The 26,585-nt window shown below is 34.5% G+C and overlaps 7 protein-coding genes across 12 annotated transcripts; 3 read left to right on the top strand and 4 right to left on the bottom strand.

Moving 5' to 3' along the window:
* The first annotated feature begins 37 nt into the window (after positions 1-37).
* LOC136343943 (bestrophin-4-like) lies at positions 38-3,437 on the top strand. Of its 2 annotated transcripts, none has more exons than XM_066290957.1 (10): positions 38-230; positions 290-403; positions 482-653; positions 719-924; positions 975-1,143; positions 1,197-1,634; positions 1,694-1,718; positions 1,774-1,877; positions 2,982-3,168; positions 3,284-3,437. In XM_066290957.1, the coding sequence occupies exons 1-9, from the start codon at positions 160-162 to the stop codon at positions 3,162-3,164; spliced, it is 1,482 nt and encodes a 493-aa protein (XP_066147054.1). In that variant the 5' UTR covers positions 38-159; the 3' UTR covers positions 3,165-3,168; positions 3,284-3,437. The 2 variants fall into 2 exon arrangements, with proteins under 2 accessions (XP_066147054.1, XP_066147055.1); XM_066290958.1 differs by having other exon boundaries at positions 2,982-3,164; positions 3,284-3,427.
* Positions 3,438-3,470: 33 nt separating this feature from the next.
* LOC136343940 (bestrophin-4-like) lies at positions 3,471-5,922 on the top strand. Its single transcript, XM_066290955.1, has 10 exons — positions 3,471-3,869; positions 3,941-4,051; positions 4,108-4,279; positions 4,332-4,534; positions 4,583-4,751; positions 4,799-5,029; positions 5,077-5,268; positions 5,327-5,354; positions 5,407-5,519; positions 5,583-5,922. Exons 1-10 carry the CDS (start codon positions 3,799-3,801, stop codon positions 5,793-5,795), a joined length of 1,503 nt encoding a protein of 500 aa, XP_066147052.1. The 5' UTR covers positions 3,471-3,798; the 3' UTR covers positions 5,796-5,922.
* Atox1 (Antioxidant 1 copper chaperone) lies at positions 5,829-6,772 on the bottom strand. The gene is made up of 3 exons (XM_066290982.1): positions 6,683-6,772; positions 6,540-6,621; positions 5,829-6,199 (listed from the first exon to the last, which is right to left on the bottom strand). The coding sequence occupies exons 1-3, from the start codon at positions 6,683-6,685 to the stop codon at positions 6,063-6,065; spliced, it is 222 nt and encodes a 73-aa protein (XP_066147079.1). The 5' UTR covers positions 6,686-6,772; the 3' UTR covers positions 5,829-6,062.
* LOC136343944 (proton-coupled amino acid transporter-like protein pathetic) lies at positions 6,731-16,625 on the bottom strand. 5 transcript variants are annotated; one of them, XR_010732882.1, is made up of 8 exons: positions 10,368-10,620; positions 9,393-9,629; positions 9,149-9,333; positions 8,977-9,099; positions 8,681-8,915; positions 8,431-8,612; positions 6,889-8,380; positions 6,731-6,772 (listed from the first exon to the last, which is right to left on the bottom strand). XR_010732882.1 is itself a non-coding variant. In XM_066290960.1 (8 exons), exons 2-8 carry the CDS (start codon positions 14,884-14,886, stop codon positions 7,960-7,962), a joined length of 1,392 nt encoding a protein of 463 aa, XP_066147057.1. In that variant the 5' UTR covers positions 14,887-14,901; positions 15,942-16,088; the 3' UTR covers positions 7,278-7,959. The 5 variants fall into 5 exon arrangements, 4 of the variants coding, with proteins under 4 accessions (XP_066147057.1, XP_066147060.1, XP_066147058.1 ...); XM_066290960.1 differs by lacking the exons at positions 6,731-6,772; positions 10,368-10,620 and adding exons at positions 14,878-14,901; positions 15,942-16,088 and having other exon boundaries at positions 7,278-8,380; XM_066290963.1 differs by lacking the exons at positions 6,731-6,772; positions 10,368-10,620 and adding an exon at positions 16,506-16,625 and having other exon boundaries at positions 7,278-8,380.
* LOC136343939 (jerky protein homolog-like) lies at positions 12,009-13,981 on the bottom strand. The gene is made up of 2 exons (XM_066290954.1): positions 12,898-13,981; positions 12,009-12,835 (listed from the first exon to the last, which is right to left on the bottom strand). The coding sequence occupies exons 1-2, from the start codon at positions 13,702-13,704 to the stop codon at positions 12,053-12,055; spliced, it is 1,590 nt and encodes a 529-aa protein (XP_066147051.1). The 5' UTR covers positions 13,705-13,981; the 3' UTR covers positions 12,009-12,052.
* A 45-nt stretch (positions 16,626-16,670) lies between the features above and the next one.
* LOC136343948 (kelch domain-containing protein 3-like) lies at positions 16,671-23,868 on the top strand. Its single transcript, XM_066290967.1, has 7 exons — positions 16,671-17,103; positions 18,207-18,345; positions 18,914-19,200; positions 19,253-19,474; positions 21,631-21,826; positions 22,175-22,342; positions 22,398-23,868. Exons 1-7 carry the CDS (start codon positions 17,016-17,018, stop codon positions 22,465-22,467), a joined length of 1,170 nt encoding a protein of 389 aa, XP_066147064.1. The 5' UTR covers positions 16,671-17,015; the 3' UTR covers positions 22,468-23,868.
* A 205-nt stretch (positions 23,869-24,073) lies between these two features.
* On the bottom strand, positions 24,074-26,514 carry eIF2Bdelta (eukaryotic translation initiation factor 2B subunit delta). Its single transcript, XM_066290956.1, has 5 exons — positions 26,343-26,514; positions 25,614-26,293; positions 24,902-25,122; positions 24,488-24,846; positions 24,074-24,429 (listed from the first exon to the last, which is right to left on the bottom strand). Exons 1-5 carry the CDS (start codon positions 26,359-26,361, stop codon positions 24,221-24,223), a joined length of 1,488 nt encoding a protein of 495 aa, XP_066147053.1. The 5' UTR covers positions 26,362-26,514; the 3' UTR covers positions 24,074-24,220.
* Between the last annotated feature and the right edge of the window lie 71 nt (positions 26,515-26,585).

A 26,585-nucleotide genomic window follows, 5' to 3' on the forward strand; every position in this document is an offset into this window, starting at 1 on the left:
TCATATTGGTAAAACTAAATACAAAAAATACCGAATGAATTCATTTTGAAAAGCACTAGTTACTGTTATTCATATCTTCACTGTGATAAGCTTATCTAAACAGCACATAGTGCTTCTGTTTGTAGTGCGATCAGTGTCTTGTTATGTGCCTTAGGGAAAATGACTGTGACATACTCTAATGAGGTTACTACAAGTAAAGGCATAGGGATATTCCTCAAGCTCTTGGCAAGGTACTTAGGCCCGTGTATGAAACTTTCCTACGCATAATTTGAAAATCTTAATTGCATAGATGGAAAGGCAGCATATACAAAATTGTATGGGTGGACCTTCTTCTTTACTTGTTAATTTATTATGTCATAAACTTAATGTATCTTTATGTCCTGGATGAGACAAATGGAAGGCGGTAAGTATCTCTCCTCAAGCGGTTCCGGGAGAACCTAGTTACAGGACTTTCAAGGTTTTTCTGCGCTATTCATTACAGCCATTTCATAAGAATAGTAATGTACTTTTCCAAATACGGAAACGCCATACCTCTAAGCTTCGTATTAGGCTTCTATGTCAACGTAGTTTATACCAGATGGTGGAGTCAATACACTTCCATTCCTTCTCCTGATAATATTGCTATTTTGGTAGGAGCAAGCATACATGGAAAAGTAAGTAGGACTTATACTTGTCAGAGTTTCATGTTAAAGGAGGCCTATATTTTCAATACTTGCAGGACGAAAAAGCGAAGATAATCAGGAGAACGATCATTCGCTACGTCTGTGTAGCCTTCACATTGACTCTTACAATGATTTCTCCCAAAGTGAAAAAGAGGTTTCCCACATTGCATCATTTTATAAAAGCGGGGTTGTTGAACCACGAAGAGAAAAAATTCATTGAGCAGCTAGATAAGGAATTCCCTACTTATGCCTCAAAGTATTGGTATGGAATTGCCTTATAGCTAAAACTGACACTCAAAGTTACAAATACAGGTTGCCCTTGGCGTGGGCGGCCAACGTAACTACGCGAGCGAGGGCAGAAGGGATCATTAAGGACGAATTGGGTTTAAAAGACATTTTACAGGAAATTAACAACTTTCGCGAAAAGTGCAAAAAACTATGGGACTACGACTGGATTTGCGTGCCCTTAGTCTACACTCAAGTATAATATAAATAGTTTAAACCACACCACTAGTACCAATGTTATTATCTTAGGTAGTCACCTTGGCAGTTTACCTCTACTTCCTCTTTACAGTAATCGGCACCCAGTTCATAGAAAAGCAAGTAGAAGGAGACCTCTTCCTGTTCCACTTTCCCCTGATGTCCTGTGTTGAATTCTTTTTCTACATGGGGTGGCTTAAGGTGGCAGAAAGCCTCATCAACCCCTTCGGAGAAGACGATGACGATTTCGAGGTGGTCTGGATGATTGACAGGCATCTGAAAGTGGGGTACCTTTTGGTGGACAAAATACACAATGAGCACCCAAAATTGAGCAAAGACTACCACTGGAATGATGTAGCTCCTAATCAACTACCATTCACTGTAGCTTCGCAGAAATATATGAACGAACATCCTGTTGAGTCTACGTTTAAAATTTCTGTGCAAAAGGAAGATCAGGATTTGATATTCAAGGATGAGTTGACGTATGTAGATGTAAGTAATTATTGAAAAAAATGATAAAAGATTAAGAGGTGAGAATTTGAAATTTCCAGGAGTCCAATCTGATATCAAATTACGGTAAGCTAGCAACTCTTGAATATGTGTGATTTTTCGCTTATAAGACGTTTTGAAGGCAGGAGAGTAAAAAAATTATTCACTAGAAGAAAGTCTGACCCAGGTTGGCAATTGAAAAGGGTATCGCTTAATGAGACTGAAAACAGCGATGATTGGAGCGAGGTGAGTAACACTATCAAATGTTGAAAGGTCAACTAACACTAGATATCGCAAATACAAAACTATTTCGCAAGTTTTTCATTTTTTCTTCTCACATAAAAGAAGATATGGGGTATACAATATCTGCAACTCCTCCCTGATTTAGCGGTGCACCCTCGTATATGCGAAAATATAGAATGTACGGTGGGTTGCTTCCAGCACCGATGAAGTAATAAGGGAATAATTGTGGTTAACGTGGAAACCATATGGCTACCAGGAAATGCTCAAATTATATGGGGGAGAATTGAATAGACCGATAACTTAGGCTTGATGAATTCGCATGTTACAATTGAGAATGTTAAGTTAATTGTTATAGTTAGTGGTACTTAGTGATTTCGCTTGCCTAACGTTACGCCCAGGTGGTCACATTGACTTCTTGTTTTCAGCACCGATTAGATATGGCACACATGGCCCTTGATTGGGAATGTTGCTGTGAAATCTATCACTATCAGTACTCGCAGTCCGCAAATGGGGACTTTATTTACGACCATAAAAGCGATAATTTCTGTCTGTTTCAAGCAACACGCTGAGTGAAGAAAGGCATAAGCAATAAATCACGGTACCACCAAGATTTAGGGGGACGCCTGGCGGTGTCCGCATCTTGTAGTGGGTTGTGAGTGTAAGAAAATTCGGGAACACGACCCTATTTCATTCTTTCTCGATCCTTCTCAACGACTCGAGAGCGACAGTTGCCTGCGTCGGTCCACGATGAGTTTCAAACTCCATTACTTCTATTGTTTCTAACTTTGAAGCTATTTCTTTACCTTGTTAAGTACCAGTGTTTGAGTATTGCTTGAATAAATCGAAGCAGTAAATAATCTAGTGAGTACTCCCGAGTTTCATTGTTCGCGAATCACGAAGTTAACAAAACATCAGGGGTGGTCACTCGCGCCAGTTAGGGATCGAACCCCCCTCGTCCGTACAGAGAAAGACCAATGTTTTCTTAAGTTATTGAATCATATCCATATAATATCAGACTTTTCTGAACTCTCAATATATGAGTACAAAATCTTGTTCTGATTATTAATTTTGCAGAATGGACTTAAAGATGGTCATTTTAAATTTCAGTTTAACTTATTCGCAGACGAAGAATTGAATGAGAACAGTGACCATGTACCCAACGACGAGCAATTTAATACTCTTCGGCAAGAAAGGCTAGAGAAGCGCAAAGAAGACCTTTTGAAGTTGCTGGACGTCCTTAAAAATGACAAAGAAAAGGCGAAACAAATACTGGACGAAATTATTAGATAAGTAGGTACGCAGTTCTACCCGATGACGTTTGAGCTCTGGCAGCAAATTCGGTTTTCAGGATTATTTTTCAGACATTTATTTAAATGTAAGTTTCATGTTCCATTTATTTCAATTTTCAGGCAACAGTTTCCCAGAAACATCTCGTATAACGGCCTATTACCTGCTAATTTTGAATATGAGCATTCCTTTCGTTTAATGCCTGAGTACCTACAGCAACTGGCAAGTGGGCGAAAGCTAAAACTATTATGTTGTGACATTGCGACAAAAATTTATAGTTTATCACAACACAATGTTTACAAATCTCGTAGCAGCATAATATATAATTTAAAAAATCGAAAAAACACATTATTTCCTTAATTAATTGACACCTTAATTCGCTATTCCTCGTTAGCTCAATCTTATCTTACTTGCGACCTTTGGGGAAAGTCTTCCCAGAACTAAGTACCAACCTTCTTAAATGCCTATCTAAAAATACCCGTTCAGTAGTAACTGTATTGATGTCTAACTAAATATACCATTCGACATCAAGGCGTTAACTAATGGGCAACAAATAGTCAAAAACATATGCAGAGACGGGATTTTGCTCGGGAATGAGACACATGTTGTCGAGTCCTGCGATAGTGTTACTGTGAAAATGACTGTGACGTACACGAGCGAAGTTACTACTAGCACTGGTTTGGGATGTTTCCTTAAATTACTCAAAAGGTAAATGAACACTTTTTTCATTCAAGTAAACCCGAAAACACCGTTAAAGAAAACTATTCTGCGTATTCCAGATGGAAGGGCAGCATTTACAAAATAGTATGGGCAGACCTCATTTTCTTCCTAGGGCTCTATTATGCTCTGAACCTGAGCTACCTTTACGTGATGAACCAATACACTAAAAAGTAAAATCCCTGCCAGTCTAACGTCAACCATTCCAGTTATCTGAAAATGGTTGCAGATACTTCGTGAAAATAGTCAATTACTGTGCCAAAAATGCCACTCTGATACCGCTCAGCTTCGTTCTAGGGTTCTTCGTCAACATAGTCTACAGCAGATGGTGGAGTCAATTCACCGCCATTCCATTTCCCGATAACTTGGCCCTGTTGATTGGAGCTAGCATTAAAGGCCAGGTAGACGACATAACTATTCGTTTCATCGATTGTTTTATGTATCTATTTCAAGGATGAACGAGCGAGAATAGTTAGAAGGACCATCGTACGTTACGTCTGCGTTACCTTTACCCTTACTTTGACCATGATGTCCCCAAAGGTAAAGAAAAGATTTCCCACCTTAAATCACTTTGTAGATGCGGGTTTGCTTACTAAGGAAGAAATGAAAATTATTGAGGATCTTGACAACGAATATCCAAATTACTCCAAAAACTGGTAAAGTTCATTGCAGAATTAGTGAAAATCCTCATGTTAAGATTCCAGGTTGCCTTTAGCCTGGGCTGCCAACATAACTACAAGAGCCAGACATGAGGGTATTATTAGGGACGATTTGTCCGTTAGGAGCATTTTAGACCAAATCAATGTTTTCAGGTCTAAATGTGGGTCTTTACTTGCATATGACTGGATAAGTATTCCTCTAGTGTATACTCAGGTAAAGATAATATTCTGCCTTTCTTTAAACTAATCAAACTCTTATAGGTCGTAACTATGGCAGTCTACAGCTACTTCCTAGTCACAGTAATTGGCAATCAATTCATAGAATTGGAAGAAGGCTTCGTTGACCGTTTGATATTCAGTTTCCCATTCATGCCGATCCTAGAATTTTTCTTTTACATGGGGTGGCTCAAGGTAGCAGAAACCCTGATAAATCCTTTCGGAGAGGACGATGACGATTTTGAAGTGGTTTGGATGATTGATAGACATATTCAGGTTTTGAAACTAAAATTTGGCGACAAGATGGTGAATGAAAGTTTCAGGTCTGCTATCTGTTGGTAGATAAAATCCATCAAGACCATCCTAAGTTAATGAAGGACTACTATTGGCAACAAACAGCTCCAGATAGTCTACCTTTTACAGTGGCTTCACAACAGTACATGGGCGAAACTGTGGTGCAATCAACTCAAAATATCAAGGTGAAAAAGACTGACCAGGATCTTATTATTCCCGAGGTATTTTGATTTTTATTAAAGCAATCAGTTATCACTGAGTAATACAATTTTATTGCAGGGAAAAAACCACAGTGGGCAAACATCAAGTAAGCCTTTAAAGAGGTTTAAAGTATTATAAAATATAAAGAAACTTTTCAGAGTCTTTGTGGTCTACTTTAAGCCGCGCCTTATTCAGACGAAGACAGCATGGCGATAATGGGTATTACCTTAGAAGAATTGCTATAGATGATAACGCAGATATTTTTGATGAAGTAGGTGCTAAATATAAAAAATTATAGATAGAAACATAACTAACATTCTTGTATCTCCCTCAGATTAATACATATGAAGACGAGGGGCCAAATAAAATAAGAATACCAACATACCCAAAGAAACTGTTTAATGAAGATGTAGAAGAATTTGAAAAACTTCGGCAACAGCGATTGGAGAAGCAACGAGAGAAGCTTTTAAAATATATTAAGCTGCTTAAAGAAAGTAAAAATAAATCAGAAAATGATATGGAAACTATTAATGAAATTATTAAATAAGATATACCTTTTGGGCATATTAGATAAAGAATGTTCTGGTTTTATTATTCCATATATATTATTGTAAAATATGAACTAAAATATCGTCATGTGCACATTTCATAATAAAATTTAATATTGCAACAAATTAGAACCTCAATAACCCTTTCAGAACCCCTCACATATTTTAAAATTTAACTTATATAGATATACTGGAATTTCATTGTCTAGTTGCCATTCAATCATAATAATTCTCAATAATAATATTTAAAGCATATAATAAAGCTATTATTCCTGTGTTGAGGCAACATACTGAATTTCTTTGCCAGTTTTCTTAATGATGTCAAGCACTTCATCTGGAGACAAGTTGGTTTTTACTTTAACTCGTTGATCCTTGAGATTGATGTTGAAATTCTCTATCTTATCTAGAAACAATATTTTAGTTTCAGTCAAATACAAATAATATTCTGGCTTGTGTAATAAACTTCATAGACCTAAACATTAGCTACACAATGAACATTGATCTATATAATGAACTGAATCCCAAACAAAACACTAATTTGAATAGGGACACATATACATTTGGCACATCCATATTGGTGTTATATGCAGCCTTTGGTTCATTGCATTATTCATTGTGCAGTGAATGATTACATTTGTATTAAATTTTGTATAAAAAAGAAACAACACAGCAGATTTTAACAATTGTTTGACTGTGTTATGGATGCTAACAAAACCCTTTAACATAACAGTCCTGTTTCCCACCTTTATGTTTGTTTAAAACTTTTTCAACAGCTCCAGAGCAACCTTCACAAGTCATTACCACATTATATTCATGTGTTTGAACCTATAATTATAAATATTTTTGATTTTTCTAAACATTTGTACTATTACTCGAAAGATCTTACCATGATGAAACTATAGAAGTAGCTGGTAATGAAGGACACTCAGTGCACTTGTGACTTAACTAACAGTTTTAGTTAGATTTAACAGAATGACTGTAAGAGAGGGGAGTTACAATTTATTCTTATCAAATTACGCCTAGAGATTATGAATGAATACAATAGGTCTGTGAATCAATTGTAGAATCAACCATGAATCTTTCTTAGCTTACAACTTATTGTTGGAGACTAAATTTATTGGTGAATACGGTTATGTGTTTTAGTAGATTTACCTCAAATCACACCATTAAACTATGAAGTTTAATGAAAGTTTTAGTAGGCAATATCTGTAATACTTGCCGGTTTACAAATTTGAAAATTTTACAATAAATACGAAAACAAAAATTGATTTAAAAATATAGAAAATATTGACATTTCACACAACAAATGACATTAAGAATTGTCAAAACTGTCAGCAGTGTAGCATATATGCAGGAAACTGTCAATAAGAGCAAAACTCGGTAGTTCTCAGAGCAGTGTATGGAAACCACACCCAGAGAAAAAAAATCCAAACATGTGGTACCATGACCTACATTCTGCAAGAAGTATAAAGATATTGATGCCCTATTTTTTTTGTTTATTGGCATAAAATACATATTAAATGTGCGAATTAAATTACAAAAATAAATACTTCATTATTGGCCGGCAATAATAACTCTTACATAAAACAAAATCAGCTTCCATATTTAGGCAATTATATACTAAGCACTAGTGTAGACTTGACTAGAAAAATGAAGACATTCATTATTTTATAAAGTAGTAGCTGGAGTTTATACATATAAGAGGGTGATTTCAATTTAACATGTATTATTTATATTATTCTCTAAGCACCCTTTATGCGAATTTAATTAGGGTAGGTATATAAGTACCTATTTGTGTATTATATGGCACATATAACATTCACCGTTAATTTAAGTTAGAAGCAAAAATATACGTATGTATGATATCGCACCCTGAAACATTTTTATATTGTTGATTATTGTCTTCGGTTTTAGTGGCTTTAAATATAGCTTTAAACAGCACTAAACATTTATAATACATTAATAACATTCATAGAATAAATACTTATATATCTCTCTCTCCCTTTCTCTCTCTCTCTCGTTCTCTTTCACTCTTCAAAATTCTATCACAGAAAAAATGATACAAATTCAATGGGGAAAAGTGATGTTTCTGGAATGGACATGGTCTTATTGTCCTGTACAGAAAAGAGTCATTTTCCTCATACCTCATGCAAATCCAATAATTTATGTAGTAGTGCTGGGATACAACACGTTCTGAAAGCTCACATATGAGCCGGTTAAGAATCCTAAGAACCCGATGGTGACGATCAGTGCGTTCTTCCACAGTATCCAGCCGCTCGTACCCATTTTGTCGGGCCAAAACGTGATGATTTCCACAAACGGGGGGAATATCATGGCCAACGCACTACTGCTAAATGCCCCCACTAGAGAAATCACAGCCCCTAAATTAGGAATCGCTATGCCGAAAATAAAAGTCACAAACACCAAAAGGGTGCGAGTGGCGTATTCGGCGTATTGCCGGGATTTTTCATTGGTAAATCGACATTCAATCGAGGGCCAGATTATGTTGAAGGGCACGTAAAATTGTAAGCTATAAGAGAGCAGGATTGCGATTGCCATCATTAGGCGAACTGATTGAGCCAACCTGAAAAGAGCAACGGAGTCAAATTTGCTCAACAAGTTTAATTAGCTTACACTTCATTAGGAGGCAACAGTAGAGTAACGCTTCCTAAAATGGCCCTATCACCGTACTTCAAATAACCGAAGAACCCTACTGCGGTATAGAGAACTGCCACGACAATCATTCCTCTGTTAAGAACGCCATTCCATCCCCCAAAATCTTGGGGATTTTTCATGTTGTTTTCTAAAGGCAGAACCTGAAATTAGTTGAATTAAGCACTTGCACCGTTAATTAAAAATTTCATATATTATATTATAAACTTACCACTCCAATGCCTTCAAAAGCATAGACAGCTGTGCCGAAATAGAGGGGTAGCTGTCCCCAGCTGGAAAAAGCGTTTATACTAGATACCGGAGGAAGACCTTGCAGCATATAGAAGAAAGTTATAATCAATCCTGTGGACATAACTAGAGAAGCGAATAGAGAGGCCGGTGTTAAATACTTCAGACTCTTCACCCAATTCAGCAGGATCAATGGAACTAGAAGCATTATGAAGTACCTGTAATCGTGTATTAATTGTGTTATATCTACATGAATTTCGTTTCGTTGTACAATCGTACCAATAAACCGGCAGATCGACATAATAATGCTTCACAACCTCCTGCAGGTTTGCAGCTACAAATACGAAATACACGCAGCAAAATCCGAGTTGAGTTAAGAACAGGAATATATTTATCACCAATCTAGAAGGGTAAAAGTGAGTTTTTTTAAAGTTTATGGTGAGTGCCTTACTTGGCCAATTTGGAATAATTCTGCAAGAACTTGGGCCCGGTTTGAAAAGCCATCTCCACCACCTCAGCGAAGCTCAACGAGGGGCTTTGAGTTCTTCTGCATAATTCTCTTGAACACTCCACCAATATGTGCATGCAGTGTGTGCATATAACTCCCATGGCCATGGTCCCGAAAAGCCCAATCACCTGAAATATTAACCACCCACAGTTAGGCATATCTCGGCATAAATAGACAAAATAAATACCCATCCAGCGTTCCTAAAGGCGTCCGGCATTGCCAGAATTCCAGTACCAATGTTGCCTTTAAGTAAATGCACCATGGTATCAAAATTGCTGGTTGGGTGTTCGATTTTTCGACTGCATATCGGGTCCTCATCAGAGCTGGCACTTTCCACGTCTACTGCATGCTCGGCATCCAAAAGCCGTTGCTTTTCTTCATACTTGTTGGCCACATGAGCCATTTTTTGGGGCGGCTTGGGTTCCTATGTACACAAGTGTATTATGTAGGTCAAGAATTGTTGATGGAAAAGTACTTTAGTTTCAATAGAATGATAAATTGAATAAACATTTTAATATAATTAACGACGCGAAATATGGTAAACAGGTATCTTGTGACGAAGATTACTTGGAAATTTTTATTTTCTATAGATGCAGGAAAATACTGAGGCAGTGGAAGTAAGGATGTGCTATAATCTGAAGCATATGGATAGCCAAAATTTAACAGTTCTCGTCTGAAAACTCTTATCATTGCAGCTTTTGATCTCATGCTTGACCCTCATTACCAAGACCAAGAAATCTGGTTTTGGCTGGCACAGAGAGCGACCCTTTATAATGAAAAATAAAAGCAACCGCAATGTCTATGGTAAGAAATCAATATTTCTATCAAAAGATGGTATACGGCTTTTATCTACTGCATTCGAGCATAGGAGGAATTACGTTAAATCATCATGCTTAAGATAAGAGCGGAATGTGCGTTATCATTTAACGGTTTATTAAGTGTATGGAAATTCCCATTCTATTCTGGTTCTATTGCCTTTAAGCTTTGCGAATAAAGAAGCAAATAAAATTCGCTGTACCGGGAAGCATTCATGAATAGCTGACTCAGTGAGCTAAATTTTCTATATATTTACTTCTCTATATCCCAATATTTCCACTTGTAAATTGAAGTTCTCAGCACATTAATAATGTATTCTTCAACAGTAAAAACCACGAAAACTTACATCAAAGATTGTCCCGTAGGATATTCTACTCCTCTCCATCATCACAAAAACATACACAAAACCTCGGGACAACTTAAAACTCTATAGAGTATATGAACGATCTCTTTGCTTTTGAATATTGACCACTCTAGAAGTAGATCTCAAGCTTATATATACAAAAGCTGGCATGGTCAATCTAGTGGATCCCCACCACAAAAGCACTACTATTCATTTAATTGTTCATTACTACTTTAGATCCCGCCTGGCAAAATTAAACTTACCTAATAGTGTGTGCAATGTGATCATGTTATTAATTGAAGATAGTGGTGGAAGGTTATCAGTAAGTGTTAAAAAAATTATGCAAAGAGTTACGATTTTGTCACTGTAACAAAATATATAGGGCGAACCAAATGTAACGGTGACTGATACAGAGGTGAGATGTTTTAGAGAGTTTTATGAGAAACTCATGTACGGTTTAAACAGTGGTTTATGCTTTTACGATTTTCCAGAAAAAAGAAAAAAGGTTTATCAAAAATGAAAAAAATCTCATTGGAACATTACCTGTATGGCATATATCGAGTGTTGAAAGCTATTTTGAAATTCGCAATAAAAAGCACTCTAACAATTTTTTGCTTTAAGAACTAATGAGCAAAGAATAAAATTCTCATTTTTTGCAAAAGAGATAAAATTTAAGGAAATTTTAAACCCGCAAAACAGTCAAGAAATTCTACACAATTCGACTGTTTCAGAATTTTTTACAGTTTTCAAGATCCTAATACATTCATCACTAATTTGGGCCATATTGTATTGTGGATTTAAGGGTAGAACGTAAATATTTTTTATAATAAAAAAATATCTTTTGTTTGTTTGTCGAATTATGATAAAAGGATCAGGAGACGAATAATGAGGGTTATTAGTAGTCAAAGTTTTGATCTGCAAGGGGTAGACAGCTCCACAAATGGTAGCTGCGTAATAAATGTTGATTTAGGCCAAGTCACAATGGGTGATAAGACCGTCCTGATCTTCATTACCTACAATATACAATTTAACGATGTTTGCATGATGTTAACAATTAATTGGACTTCATTTTTGTTAAAACTATGGAAAATTTCTTATATTTTCTATTCATAGTTAGGAATAACACATTTTGAAATTTATTATTTTCGTGTACTCGAATATCGCTGCTCTGAGCTAGACTCGCATCTGCTCATGACTAGAAGATTGCACACTCGGAAAGATTACTATTATAATGAATGATAAAAAGTTTTGAAGGCTTCTTAAATAAAATAAGTTATTTCACAATTTAAAATCAAAACTAAAGTTCAAATACGTAAACATTGCAGTGAAACCAAAATAAAGCAAAATATATGTACATATGTATGTATTTATTGTTGCTCGCATTTCCATTAGATCTTATTATTTTCTGATATAAATTTGTAAGTTGTGATCAAACTAACAGGCAATTTGCGCATACGAATAAATTATTTGTTACGTTAGTTCAAGTTATACCCCATTGATTGATAAAAGAAATACAGCAGACGTTCGATAATGTGAACTAATTAAAACCAAGTGTGGTTCACATTATCGAAATGTTTCCATTAGCGAACGTAATTTAAAAATTCAAAGATTTATTGAAAGAAACGTTTAATACTAACATACCTATAAAAAATTAACAAATATTCTTTTATTGTAGTAATAAGTAGTTATTAATTAGAAGAAAAATAATCAGCAATTTTAGTCTGCGTAAATTTGCGATTAGCATTATCTTCCAATGCCTGAGCCCGTAATTTACGAAGAACTAAAATATCCGCGTATGACACTTCTTTTCTTTCAGCCCAATCTAAAGCTTCATTAAATATATGTACAGCTTGGGCATCAGTCACCAAACTTTTTGCTTCAATGGAATCGTCTTCATCATTCTCACTGTTCTCATCTTTAGTAGCATCATTCGTTAGTTTGTCCTCGTTCCAAATATTAATATCAGCTGAGGTACAAACAGTGTTAGGATTCACTACTTTCAATAAATTAACAACATCCAATGATGCACTATTGACAATAGAGTCAACGCTGGATAGCAAACGTTCTCTAATTACACTTAAGGGAACATTCTCTTCTTCATTATCTTCATCATTGGTACTAAACAGCTTATTCCAACATTTTGCAATAGTTTCCTGATTAAGTTCACTCCAGGCCATATGTAAATCTGTGACAGCTTCTCTTAATGTTACTTTTTTTAAAGCATCAGATATGTTTTGAGGATTCTTAGACAAAACAGATGAAAGTAAAAACTTTCGATAGTACAGTTTTGTTAGTCTTATTATATTCTGGTCCATTGGTTGAATTATTGATGTTACGTTAGGAGGCATGTACATAACAAAAATTGACCCATCTCTGCTCCTCAGTTGTTGTTCTGGAGGATGACATGGTGCATTATCCAATAGTAATAACGCTTTTATTGGAAGCTTCTGTTCTTTTAGGAAATTTTTTACCTACAAATTGAAAAACATCTTTAAATTATGCACAGATCATTTGTGTTTGTTTATTGTTATACCTGAGGAACAAAGCGCTTATGAAACCATTTCAGGAATATACCGCTAGTCATCCAGGCGGTTTTTGAACAGTCATAATCAACAGGAACTTTAAAATTTTTAAATGATCGTGGATTTTGTGCTTTTCCTATTACCAATGGTTTTATCTTGTGTGAACCATTAGCATTAGTACAGGCCAAAAACGTTATTCGTTGTTTTTCTGTTTTTATACCCGGAGCAGATTTTTCATATGATGCAGCGTAAGTTTTCTCTGGTAACATTTTCCAATAAAGACCACTTTCATCTGCGTTGTAAATTTGTTCCATTCTTAAATCTAACTCTTTAATGATTTTTATCAATTTTTCTTTAAATGGTTGTACTAATTGTGGTTGTGCTGATAATTTTTCACCAGATATAGATAACAGTCGAATTCCATATCTTCCTTTGAATCGTTGCAGCCAGCCATCACTAGCAACGAAATTTTCAGTTTCTTTCAGTTTTTGATTTAACAATTTAGCTCTCTCTTTAAGTATTTCGCCACTAATTGGAACATGATTTTCCCGCTGTTGTAAAAACCACTTATACAGAGAATTTTCCATTTTGGGTGCCTTTGCATTTTTTAAAGTTCTTCTATTTCCCGGTCCTCCAAATGTATTGCACGTTCTTTGTAAAAGTTGTCTTTTCATGCGCTTAATTTTGCAAATTGTTGCTTTTGATACACCATATTTTTTTGCTAATTGTGTTACTCCAGCGCCTAATGAAACTTCTTCTATAATTTTCACTTTCTCACTTAATTTTAAACATTTTCTTTTATACGACATGGATGCCATGATCGTAAAAATGTATTAACGCATGCAATGTATTGGTTGTTATAACGTATGTATAAACGTGTTCTAAACACCATCTACGACTGGCTTGGTTTGCCAGGTTTGTCGTACTTTCTTGCAAAGGTGAATCCCCAACATAAATCGGCGATTCACCGTCGCAAAAAGTTGTTTACGTCATCGAGCGTATACATTGTTTACATTATCGCGTGTTCCGTTTGATGCTATAGAACGAAGTATGTGTTTACATTAGCGCAAGTTTTAGTTATCCCATATTTACGTTATCGAGCGTCTGCTGTATAACTACCTACCTCTAATCTTTAATTAATCAATCCTCTTTTGAAATTGGTTAAGGGTCAGTCTGTCAATTTTCTGATAACTTTGTCTATCAAGTAACAACTGCAGAAATGGAGAAATTTTTCAACATTCTGCAATGATTTCTCTTAAAATTACTTAGTTGGCCGAATTACCAAGGGGTTGATACACGGTCCTTAAAAGTTGTGAAGAAAACTCAATTGTGCAATTATTTGCAAGATCAATTCTTTATGGAGTTTTGGAATATGAAAACACATTTCTAATTTCGTTATCGTTTTGTTTTTTTTTCAAAACTACCCACGTTAAAAAATTTCTTTATACTTTCTCAGACACACTACTTCATAGTTTTTATTAATACAAGAGACGCGATGAATTATTTAAATTTCTCAAAAAGCTGTAACACGGATGCTTCAACGAAAGGGGCCAAATATCTTTTCAGTAAGTTTAGTAACGGTACTTTATCGATTACCGATTTGCATTACGCATTAATTACGAAGCTCCGATTACATGAATGTTACTATGGAAACAGATAGGAATTCATATTAGCCTCCAAATGACTGTACTTTCACGCGTTTCTTAGTCTTTTTACACAAGTTCAACCCCATGTCATGAGGTTATCATTTTAACGAAAATTTTATTTTTTTTCCGAAAGGTCAATTCTCTTGGCGATTTTCTTATGCATTTTTGGAGTAACTTTATTTAGGCTCCTTTTGACTGGATGAGTGGATAGGAATTCCAACTGTTTACTTGGGGAAAAAACGCTCTCTAAGCGCATTGTTTGCCATTTTTTATTATATTTGATAGTGCATAAGGGAGAGTGAAATTAAAAAATATATATATATAAATAAATACATTTATACTTACGTCGACCATGCCTAAATTGCGCTGCTATTTAAAAAACACAATAAATCAGTTTTTATTATAAATGTATAAAGGGATATGAACTATACATTGTTATTGAAATGTCGAACGGCCATTTTAGCCTAAATATTGTCCGAATAATTAAGGATAGAATATATCCATGAAAGGATTTTGTGTGTTCAAAGCGGCATGGTCCTCGAAAAATAATCACCCAGTAAACTTTAAAATCATTTCCTCATGGCAAAGTATGTCAAAGAATATAGATAAACTACTTGAAATTTTCATTGAATCATCTCAAAAACCAGAAAACCTCGTTGAAAAATGCTTAAAAAATTAATTTTCAAACCCCGTATCTCAAAAATTAAGGAGTGTTCGCCAAATAGTTATAACCATGTAGGTATACAACATTCTTAACTAAAAATAAGATTTCGCATTTATTACAGAAGTATTGTTAGCACGAACTAACTCACAGTGTACATATTTTAATCAAAATAAGGGAAATGACGATGAATGCAAACAACGAAATAATCTGAAAAATTAAGACCTTTTACAAATTTCTATCCCATTTCAGCTCCGAAAAATATCTCAAAAACTGTAGGTTATAAATAAAAAATAATAATTAATTTTTGGAAGTTTAACGCCTTTATTTGATGAACGAAGTCGTAAATTAAACGGGTTCACATCAACTTTTCTTCTTATTATTGCGAGTTCTATCCCTTTTAGAAAATCCTCGCGATCAAGATATCATTGTCTCTGAATAGAATATTGGTTTTAAATCCAAGAAGTTTTTAACAACGTGGCAACGTTGCATGCAAAAACAAACATTTAGATTTATAAAAAAAATTCTTTTGATGTCTTTTATGAACAACTTACACGTATACTATTTGGATCTATTTCCAATGCAAATATACAATATTAACGTATTGTTAAACCTTACCAACTAGGGAAAAAATCAATAATTTGTGGGAAGAGACATATCAGCTGTTAAAGAATGGTAACTTTACTAAACGCGTTTTATTCTAATGATTTACATTTGAAGACTGAAAATATATGGTTAAAAAACTTACCTGTATATCCACTTTATCTATTTTTCGATGTATTAACGATAATCACATGAAAAACCGCGATAAAGAAGCAGCAATCCACATCTGGAATAAGAATTTTGTATACATATCGCAACGCATGTGCATTCGCCAAACAAAACTTGATCAACTGTTCGTCTGTCATAGAGTATATTAATTTTGTTTGTATTATCTTTTATATTCAGCCAATTACACAAGTGTGAGAAGAACAAATATATGATCTATCAATTTTTGAAATTCGCGGCAAATTTCATCGGTCTGCGTATGGTACAATATTTGTTGAGGAAAAAGAAAATATTATAGTGAGATGCTGTAGTAGCCGAAGTAAAAATAATTAGACAATTAATTTGAGAAAATACTATATAATTTATTTTAATATATTAGAAAGTATAGAAAATTGTTACTTCTTGATATGGTGGCGAACGAAAATAACTACTAATAAAAGAAGAAGAAAGTTAGAATTGACAACAGTGTATGTCAGCCATTACTTCGATCTCACTTAACCCTACTTAAGATTTATTTGATTCTTAATTGTCATATGCAACTCACTCTAGGACCCAATTTTGTTGAGTACGCAAAATTTTCTTGATTTTCCTTTCATTAGTGGAAAATCAAAAAACAGAAGGACTGAATGCAAGAAAGATTAAATATTTGGAAAATTAATAACGATGAATGTCAACTGTCAGCTTCACATCTGACAATTTGCCAGTTCAATTGTTGATTTCGTCAACAACAGAAAACAAAATTTAGAAATTGACAGTGAACAAACTGCAGCGATATTTGGTTGGTCTCGTGGGGAGAATGTGCCTGGGGATTTAATTCTGACGTTTCTTTTATTTTCATAACACTCGTAATCGTTTCTTCGCACAAAAGGTGTAAACATCCTTGGCCGCGTCCAACCTACGCTAATTCGGTGCCAGATTACGTGCAAACCCATGAATGTCTAGCCCGACAAACTTCAATGATTCTTCAGTGAAAAGGATAAAAAAATTTCGTGTTGTTGATCAAAATCATAAGATTATCTATATGTGATTAAGACTGAAAATCAGTGCTAGGAGAATGAAGTGGATTGCTCATATTGAGGGGTGTCCCAAAAGAGTGAACCATGCAGCGGTAGCTGTGAATCACAAAATCTATTCTTTTGGTGGTAAGTGTAGGCAATAAGAATTAATGACTCAAATTTAATCTATTAAAATGTCCCCTTTTCATTAATTTTCACCTACTTCATTGATAATTATCCATGTACATATGTATGTCTTAGATCTGATCTATTTAGACCAGTTCAGAAGTTGTTCTGGTCAGTTTCAAAATCCTCAGAATAAATCAGGGTCAGTTTAATTTAATATGAACTTAAATAAAGTTACAGTGCTTCTCAGGTGGGACTATTTCTGAAATAAATCAAAGCTTTAAGGGCTTACACAAAGTTGGTTCTGTTGGCTTAAGTTTAGTTCACCTAAAGCTGACCTTGCTTTAAATTTTTGTTTCCATAATAAATTTACTATCACAATAACAGCAGTGTAACACAGTATCTTGGAGACAAATTTGTTACCTTCTTGAAAACCAATGAAAAATTGTTATAATAATGCAAATTCACCCTGTTAATAAAAGTGAAAAGCTAAACATAAAAACAAAAATTATTATCTGGGGTAGTGTTTATCTAGGAGGTATTTGTTAGTGTTCAGTCTCTTTACGTATTTAAGATTGACCTATTGTTCGATCAAAGGTAATTAAGTGTTACCTATGCTCACTGAACAAGAGGCCACAGCTCTGTTTTTGTTAAGTAAAATGCAGGAACTTTTTTTTTCTTTATTCACAAACAAAATAAATCCAAAATTGCCAATTGGTCTTTATCTTTATTAGAAGGGTACAATACATAGAATTGCAGAAGCATAGGGCAGCAGTTTCTTGGTTTACATGGGAAGTATTTATCAGATTATATTGCCAGTATTTTTATGGATTGACCTTTTTGTAAGTTTAGTTGAACCTGATTTAATCTACGATTTAGTTCAATAACCTAAAGTAACTGACTTGTCTTATATCCTTGTTTATTAGTTTAAACAAAGAGAATCATCTAACTTTGTGTCTAAAATTACCTTTTAAAATTTTAATGATAGATATGCATTTTCCTCCCTTTGCAAATTATTTCCTATAAAATTTCCCATTGATCTTCTCTATAAAACTTTGGAATAATATGAATCATATACAAATTATGAACTGCTTATCAATCCAAAGGATATGAATTGGTTTCAGGTTTCTCGACTGGTGAAGATTGCAGAGGTTATTCTTCCATGGACGTACATGTTTTAAATACTCATACAAACAGGTGGTTTAAACATCCTGTCAGTGACCTGCCCTATTTTGAAAATGACGATATATTGCCTTACAGGAGGTACCTACTTAGCATTTAATTAGTAACACTTTGTAAATATTTTGTATACTTTAAAATCATTAATGCAGTCAAAGTTATTAAGACAATTTCTTGATGAACATGAAAATCATACACCTAATGAAATTATTAACATATACAGTGTGTCCAAAGTAAGGGTGGCATGTTATATAAATTATATATTTGTATTGGCATTTTTTTTAACAAAAAAATTTTGGAATCACACTGTGGTTTTTTCATTATTGTGGAATGCTGTCTTGTTTAATATTTCTCAGGCTGGCTTCATTTTGAGTTAATGCGTATTAGAGGTTGCATTAAGAATTTTTTAATTAAAATTGAGAAGAATGAAAAATATAATTTCCATAAAGAAATTCAGACTTTGCGTTGTTTTTCAAGACTAGAATAAGTATAGTCAAATGGTAAAATATTCGACTGTAAATACCAATAAATCAAAGTAGTAAATGAACACCTTCATTTTTATATGAAGGTAATTTCCATGGAAACTAGAAGGGGAAGCAACATTATTAATGCTATCTTAAATCACCAATATTACACTTCTATCCGTTGTTAGGTATGGCCATACAGCGGTGGTGTACAAAAACAACATATACATATGGGGCGGCAGAAATGACCGAGAAGCATGTTCTGTCATCTTTAAATTTGACACTTTCTGGCACTGTTGGATGGCCCCTCCTATCACCGGATCTGTGCCTAGGCCAAGGGACGGACATTCAGCTTGCATTTGGAAAAACTATATGTTCATTTTCGGAGGATACGAAGAAGAGACGGATTCTTTTGCTAAGCAAGTTTTCTACTTGGATTTAGATAAATTGCATTGGAGTTATGCCATATGTGATGGTTTGTTTAAGTCTCTTCTATTGAATATTTAGTGGAGAAGAGTGTTTTACAGGTTGTGAACTGAATGAAGAGCCAACTCAAAGAGACTTTCATACAACGGTGTGTATTAACGATAGAATATACTTATTTGGAGGTAGAGGAACGACGTTTTTGAACAATCAATATGTAGAGAATTATTGTAATGAGGTTTGGTATCTGGATATGAAGAGCTTCGATTGGCACCACTGTAGGGCCACAGGGGATATTCCTGTGGGGAGGCGCAGCAATTCTGCTTGTAAGCATTTTATTATCGTTATTAATATGCAAAAATATCTATATTGTGATTTCTTAATATATAAAAATGGTATGCTTTTCTAAGCTTGTAAATATTGGACTGGGCATTTTCGTTCAAGAGAGACGTACAACTTGGAAATTGACAATATTTGAAATAGTTACAACCAAACATTTCCCCTCATAACACGTTGTAGATTGGCCCTATGTGAATGCAATAATTCGCCACAATAACTTGATCATTTTGACATTTCTATAACTTTCCCTCTAATTGTTGTTAATGTGCTTTTTCCGCCATTCTTCTTCATCTTTAATTCATTACTTTTGTTAAGTAATAGCTCTATCGGAAGGCATTAAAATATGTCTTGCTTCGAACAAAGTAAACTACTTTCTATAGTTCATGTGATACGGTGAATGAAAGAATTTTAAATGTCTAACAAATTATATAACTTAACATCCGTTTGCACCCAGGAAGGTATTAATTATAATAGACTTCATCACTGGGTTAAGTTATATAATAACATGCAGCAACCACATCGGTGAAAGTGGCTTTGGATATAGGTGAAAGTGGCTGCATGTATTGTATCTTCCTTAACTGAACGCTTATGTAATTGTTTTTTCGTTGAGTAATTCTTGAATGATTACTCTTAGATCAGATCTGATATTTGGCACGTGGCCTTTGTTGTTTTATTAAACAGAAACTTTGCAATTCCTGTTCAATATCCTATTTTCCGTTGTCATGCATTACTGTTTTATAACCTCAGGATTACTCTGAAATTTAAAGTTTTGGTTGCATTGTTAAAATGATTATCATCGTGTTAGGCGACGTTCAAGGGCAATATAAGATTTTTAAAATTTTTGATTACTTAAGTTGTGTCATACGCCCACAGCGAGGGCTCCCTGACACTTATTGACCTTTTAAGTTCTTTTCCGCCGTCAATTATACATTATTCTCACACATAATTATAATACATTTTTAACGGTACTTTGAAGTGTAAAAATAATTGCCCTGGCCTTGTCGCAGATATTTATTTATGGTGGCTATTTATTGTTCTTTTATTCGTCGCGGGAAAAAAAGTCGGAATATACATATCTGGGAATTAATTCTGAAAATTCGATGCGATTTACGTCAATTAAGGTTGCCAAACTTTTAAACTTCCATTTAGGTAGTCTCAAAAACGGTAATATAAATCGGTAAGTTTAATTAATTAATTAATCTTATTTTTTCTCGTTCAGTTTTCTTTTTTTACGCAACAAAAAGATATGCAAAAAACTAAGTAAAATTTTCAACAGTATGGAGAAAACAAACAGAAAGCAGATTTACGCCTTTCCTAAAGCTCAAGTCCCACGAACCCTCTAGTAACGTTGTTGCTCAAGAGGCAATGACGTATTTACGAAATTTCATCTAAGTTTGACGTCCACCTGAAAACAAAAGCATTGTGCGGCGTTGTCATTTTCTGTTACTCAAGAAAGCCTGAGATATTTATTTATGTAACAAGTAACAGGTGCCCGGTAACCGCAGCCCTATTAAGTCATTTACTATTTACCGTCAAACATCTTACAAATAGCTAATGAATTGACCCCAGATATACCTCTGATAGTTCAACCCGTATTTAAGATTTTTTTAATAATCACTTTTTAGTTAATGCAAAGTTTTGTAAGACGAATCGGCGTATAGCGAAACAAGTTAAAATAATTCGAATAAAATCCCATTCGAATGCATTACAAACGTTTTATGCCCGGTTTCATGCTAAATTTCAAATAAGTAAACTTTGACTCAAAATGAAAATATCTCTGAAATACCTTGTTCATCTGTAAAAAGATTTCATATATATCTGTGAGTTAATATTCACTCATTCTAAACTTCTCAATAAACACCTATGTAAAGACATCTGCTTTATTGTATTAGGACTATAATGGATTAATTTACACCTGTAAAACAGTATCATAGACTCATTTGGAAGCTAATCGACACAAATTTATTTTTAGCACAGCAAATCCCAGATCTTGTCAATCTATACAGATTACACAATGCAGTCCCGAACTGATGAGTTTTTGCTGCACAATGCAACACATTTAAGTTGCACAATGCTGCATTTCTTTTCATAAACTGATTGTAGGATAAAGGAACTTTCTTTTCAATGTGATTTTATGTTGCAGTCGTTCATAATGGAAAAATGTATGTGTTTGGGGGCTATAACGCAGTGGAAGAAAAGCACTACAACGATCTACATATGTTTGACCCCGAAACGAATGTGTGGAAGTTGATAAAGCCTCAAGGCAAATCTCCTTGTGAACGACGGCGACAGGCCTGCTCTAAAGTAGGGGATAAAGTTTACTTTTTCGGGGGAACAAGGTAAATACTTCAATAGTGCTCATTATTATGAATTTATCTGGCCTACTTGTTCACCTTAGCCTTGCGGTATAATACTCGGTCTACGAGAGGTCGTTTCTCGGTATTTTAAGCCTACCACGGTATTTCTTTTTAACCAAAAATTTTCCATGGTCGGTTAGGTATTTGTAACTTGATTTACAATTCTTTTGATGTAAATCTTTTACTTGCACAACATTCTCGATGTTCTACATTACACCATGTCGTTGCCACTGCTTTTACTTTTAATTTATTTATATCGCACTGTACCACTTGTGAACTATGTACTTTAAGTAAAAAATTATGCTCTCTTCAATATATTTTAAATTTTAGTCCCATAATAATGAAAAGCGATGATGAACAAATAGAACCCGGTCACGACGGTTTAATAGACCACAGTGATATGCATATCCTGGATCTCAACCCTTCACTCAAAAGCTTGTGCCTAGTGGCTGTAAGGCGTTACAAATTGAATTGCCGAGAGCTTCCCAAAAGTTTACGGTACTTTATTCAAAAGCTCTATTATTCTTAGTAAAACCATTATTGCAACTTTCAGGGAAGAACTGTACCACTTACGGGCACCTAACAAAATAACTGTCAATCGGCCGTGCAACTCAGCGGGCTGATAGGTGATGCAATTTCTAGTGATTTTTCATAGTGATTTCCTTGTAAAAAATGTTTACTTAAGTAAAGTTTATTGAAGCTGTTCAAAGTTTCGCTGTGTACAGAGTGATTCAAATTCCTCAGGAGGCTCATCATAGGAATCTTGGAAGCCGTAAAAGATGCAATCGAGATATCAAAAAAAAAAAACTAAAAATTACAAAATTGTGTTATTTTTTCCTGACCTTATTTTTTACTATTACTCTCAAACATGCCACTTTCCCAATAAGTTTTTCTTTTCTATTGCTATTATCTTTTGACAAAAATAGCAAATAATATTTTGTAATATGACATAAAATTTCTTTAAAATGAATCAAATATGAATCGCCACGAGAAATGTCTAGAATTTGAGGTAGCTTGTATGAAACTTCTTATGGACTTTGCTTACGTGAGCGACATTTTATGACAATGTCGGCACTGCTGCCATCCAATAATATATATTGTTATAGTGATTATGATAATAGTCATAAATTAGCAGTCGTTTTTCGAGAACGCCTTCAAGTGTTCATACTAAACCTAAATGAATCAGGAAAAAAACTTGTGTATTGAGACGCATCGTGATTTAGTCATAACTAAAATAATTAAGTGCGACATAGCTGCAAAATTTTGGACAGAAGGCTTTTCAGAGAGAAATGTTTAAGCTTTTCAATGCAAGCTCTCCACGATCAGCCGGGAGGAGCTTAGCGCACGAAAGCCAAAATTTATCTTTTTCCAAATGAACAGGGAGATATCTGGTACCTTCAGTTGAAATGCGGTTAAGTATAAGCAAATGGCAAAAAAATTAAAATTTCAAGTCGTGAAAATACTGAATCTCGGGAATTCGGCAACGCCTTTTCGTTTTTTCTGGGTCATGAGGATATACAAAATGGGCTTCCAGTGGGATTGTATGCAGCTCGGAGAAAAAAACGTATTAAGCCATTTCGTATAGCTCTTATGACTCGTATAATTTTAATTTTTAAAATTTTCACAATTAAATAAATAACTAATTCCGGAATATTTACAGGCTTTTTCGTTGTTATTTAACATGCGTTCTATACATACAAAGCACATATTGCCTTCATATCTTCAGTCCTTCGGTGTTCTTGCCGGTGGTGCTTTCAAATGTTTACTTTTTACTGGTAAAAAATCATAATGGGGTTAACCTATTCTCCCGGCTTATTAAGTAACATCAGCGAAAAAATTAAACACACATTTCCTGAATAATTTCGAATTTTTCGATTCCAAACTCCGTAGTTCCAATGCTAAGCCTCGAATTTGAATCACCGTGTATTACGATAAGTTTTGGCTATTGCCAATTCGGTACTGGCAAAATATTTGTGTTCAAGTTTCGAATTTTTTAGCTGAAATAATAAACATATAATTGAAAATGTTGTTTTTTTTTCTTTAGCTCGTTGGTGAATTTTAAGTTGTAAGTAGTTACAGGTCAGTACAGATTAAGGTAAGTGCTTATTAACTTACGAGGGATGATTCCCACAGGCAAACCACCCCATTGAAACGCTATTCGGTCACTTCTGCCGACGATTTTGTTACATGCTACAGCGGAGTTCGTGTGGAAGGGGAGTGGGAAATAGAATCGATTTATACATTTATTCAGAAAGTTCATCCCTGAATCATCATGCAATCAAAAGTACATCAAATTTAAATCAGATGTGGACAACTGTAGATACCATTATAACAGATATACTTGAAAATACAACTTCAATATATTAAAACAAATCTTTATACGGCATTCTCACCAGCAATTCGTAAAACAACGGGTACACTTGTACAAGGTAAAACTGCCAGTTCTGTGACCACTGCAGTCACCAAGTCTGGAGGCGTAACATCATACAAAAGATTTAGAATATTCAATTTGGGGTTCTCTGTCTGACTCCTCAAAGGACTGGGCGTACTTGAGGTGTCAATTGATAAAAGACGCTCTGGGTCTCCTAAATATGAATCGGAGATAAATTTGAATGTTGCAATTACGTATTTACAGATACTAACCAATTTCATTGTATACAAATGAATCTGTTTGAACACGTTCGCTAAATTTATACGTTTCACAACATACTAATACGGGTTTATTGTATGCTTGAGCAACTAATGCTACTTGGGCAGTACCTATTCTGGACATAACACTACCATTCGCCAATAACGCATGAGCCCCAAGGAGAACTTTAGTGGAGTGTCTCATTACCCAACTAAGACCATTTATAAGCACATAGCTACATTTAATACCGGCACTAACCAGTCTTCTTAGCATTTCTCGACCCTCTAATAGTGGCCGACTGTCTACTATAATTACTGAAAATTTTTTTTTATAGGTGTTTGCCAATAGTAAAATTTGTCTAATTAGTGATGAACTGCAAAAAAAAAATGTTTGAATTGTTTTTAAACAAAAAGTGAGAAAAACCTTACCACCCATAAGTTAAAATAATGTCTCCATTCACAATTTTTGTATTCACTTTCAAGCAAATTGCATCCCAAGCCTTCATGATGTCATTATGAATGTAAGTGTCTACAGATTCAAGTAAAGCTGCCCTTTTGTGATTATCTGATAAGTTGGTGTCAATGCTCCTAAGCTGAAGCTTAAATGCTCTTAAGGCATTCGTCATGGACACTGCCATTGGTCTGCAATCCTAGGGATTTCTTACTTTTGATAACAACACCACCACTTTTTACAGAGAATTGTCTATTAAATAATCATCACAAAGAATTCTAAGAAATTACCCTTTTAATGAGAGTCTAAACCAGTTCTTTATAAGTAAATGTAAGTGCCATTGAAAATATTTTTCTGAATAGTACTGTGTTATTCTCTCATGGCAACTGAGGATTGTGATGTAACAAAGGATTTTTGTCTTGTACCAATCTGAGTGTACATATGTGGCTAGCAACTATCACTGTACTTAGCTTTAAAGGGTCTTTAACAAGGCAAATGCCTCCATAACACCATAATTTGTTAACAAAATTGGTGGTTCATATTGTTTTCTGAGCTGATAGCTTCAAAAATTTCATTTTTGTTTGCATATAGTAATTAATAATAACACTGAAGTAAATTCAATTGAGGATCTGTATACATATACCTTGAACTTTTTTGCTATCTTAAATTAAAAGAATGTCATCAACTCACCTGTAAATAGTTAGTGCAGGTTTGCAAAACTGTCTCAACATATCTACAAAACTCCTGCTTAGGAGGGATTTGAATTTCACTGATGAGCCCTTTGACTGCTCTCAATAAAGCTAAAGATCTGGCATTTGAGCCTAATATTACTTTCTCAGAATACTGTACACCTAATTTGACAAACACTGGAGGAATACCCTTAAAATTCACTGCCTTTAGCTGCAGCTCTGAACTGGGAGTTACATATAAATGCCTCACTAATTGAACTTGTTTTAAATTAGGTTTATTTACGTCATGTAGTTTTTTTAGGGTTTTTTTCTCAACCACCATTGAGGTTTTAACTATGGGTTTAGCTGGGGTCAGTTGGCAACTTTCTTGAGGTTGAGATTGTTTACTTAATGTCGGCTTAATACTGCTTTGAGCTTTAGCTTGTCGTTGGGCTTCTTGTTGCATACGCCTCTTCACTTTTAATTCAGCTTTACTCACAGTTCCATCAACATCTGGTTCTTTTGTCGTTAGTTTCTCTTCAGCAAACTTTTTTTCCCACTCAAGTTTTCGAAGTTGTTTTTCAGTCAATTTATTGCTTTGTTCCTTTGAAGAGGCCTTGTCTTGTTTATTAGTTAGGTTCTTTTTAGTTTTCTTTTCTTTGGAAAGAACAGAGCTGTTTGGTAGGATTGCATCAGCTTTTTCTGAAATGTGGACTTGAATATGTATTCCAAAGAAAACAATATATTTTACCTTCAGCTAAGTGGTTCATGATAAAGAGGAGCTATAATGTAAATTAAAAGGTTTTTGAATTTACTATTCTACTTTTACTTAAATAATAAAATAAAATAATTTAAAATGAAAAATCATCAATCACAAGAATTATCCGCATTCACCACCACAATTCTACTTAGATTGCTACTATTCAAGGGTTATAAAAATGGTTGAATTCCACTTAAAGCGCTACGGAAGGTTAATCAACTGCTGGTAAATACT

This window comes from Euwallacea fornicatus, chromosome 16 (genome assembly GCF_040115645.1).
Source record: "Euwallacea fornicatus isolate EFF26 chromosome 16, ASM4011564v1, whole genome shotgun sequence".
NCBI lineage: Eukaryota > Metazoa > Arthropoda > Insecta > Coleoptera > Curculionidae > Euwallacea > Euwallacea fornicatus.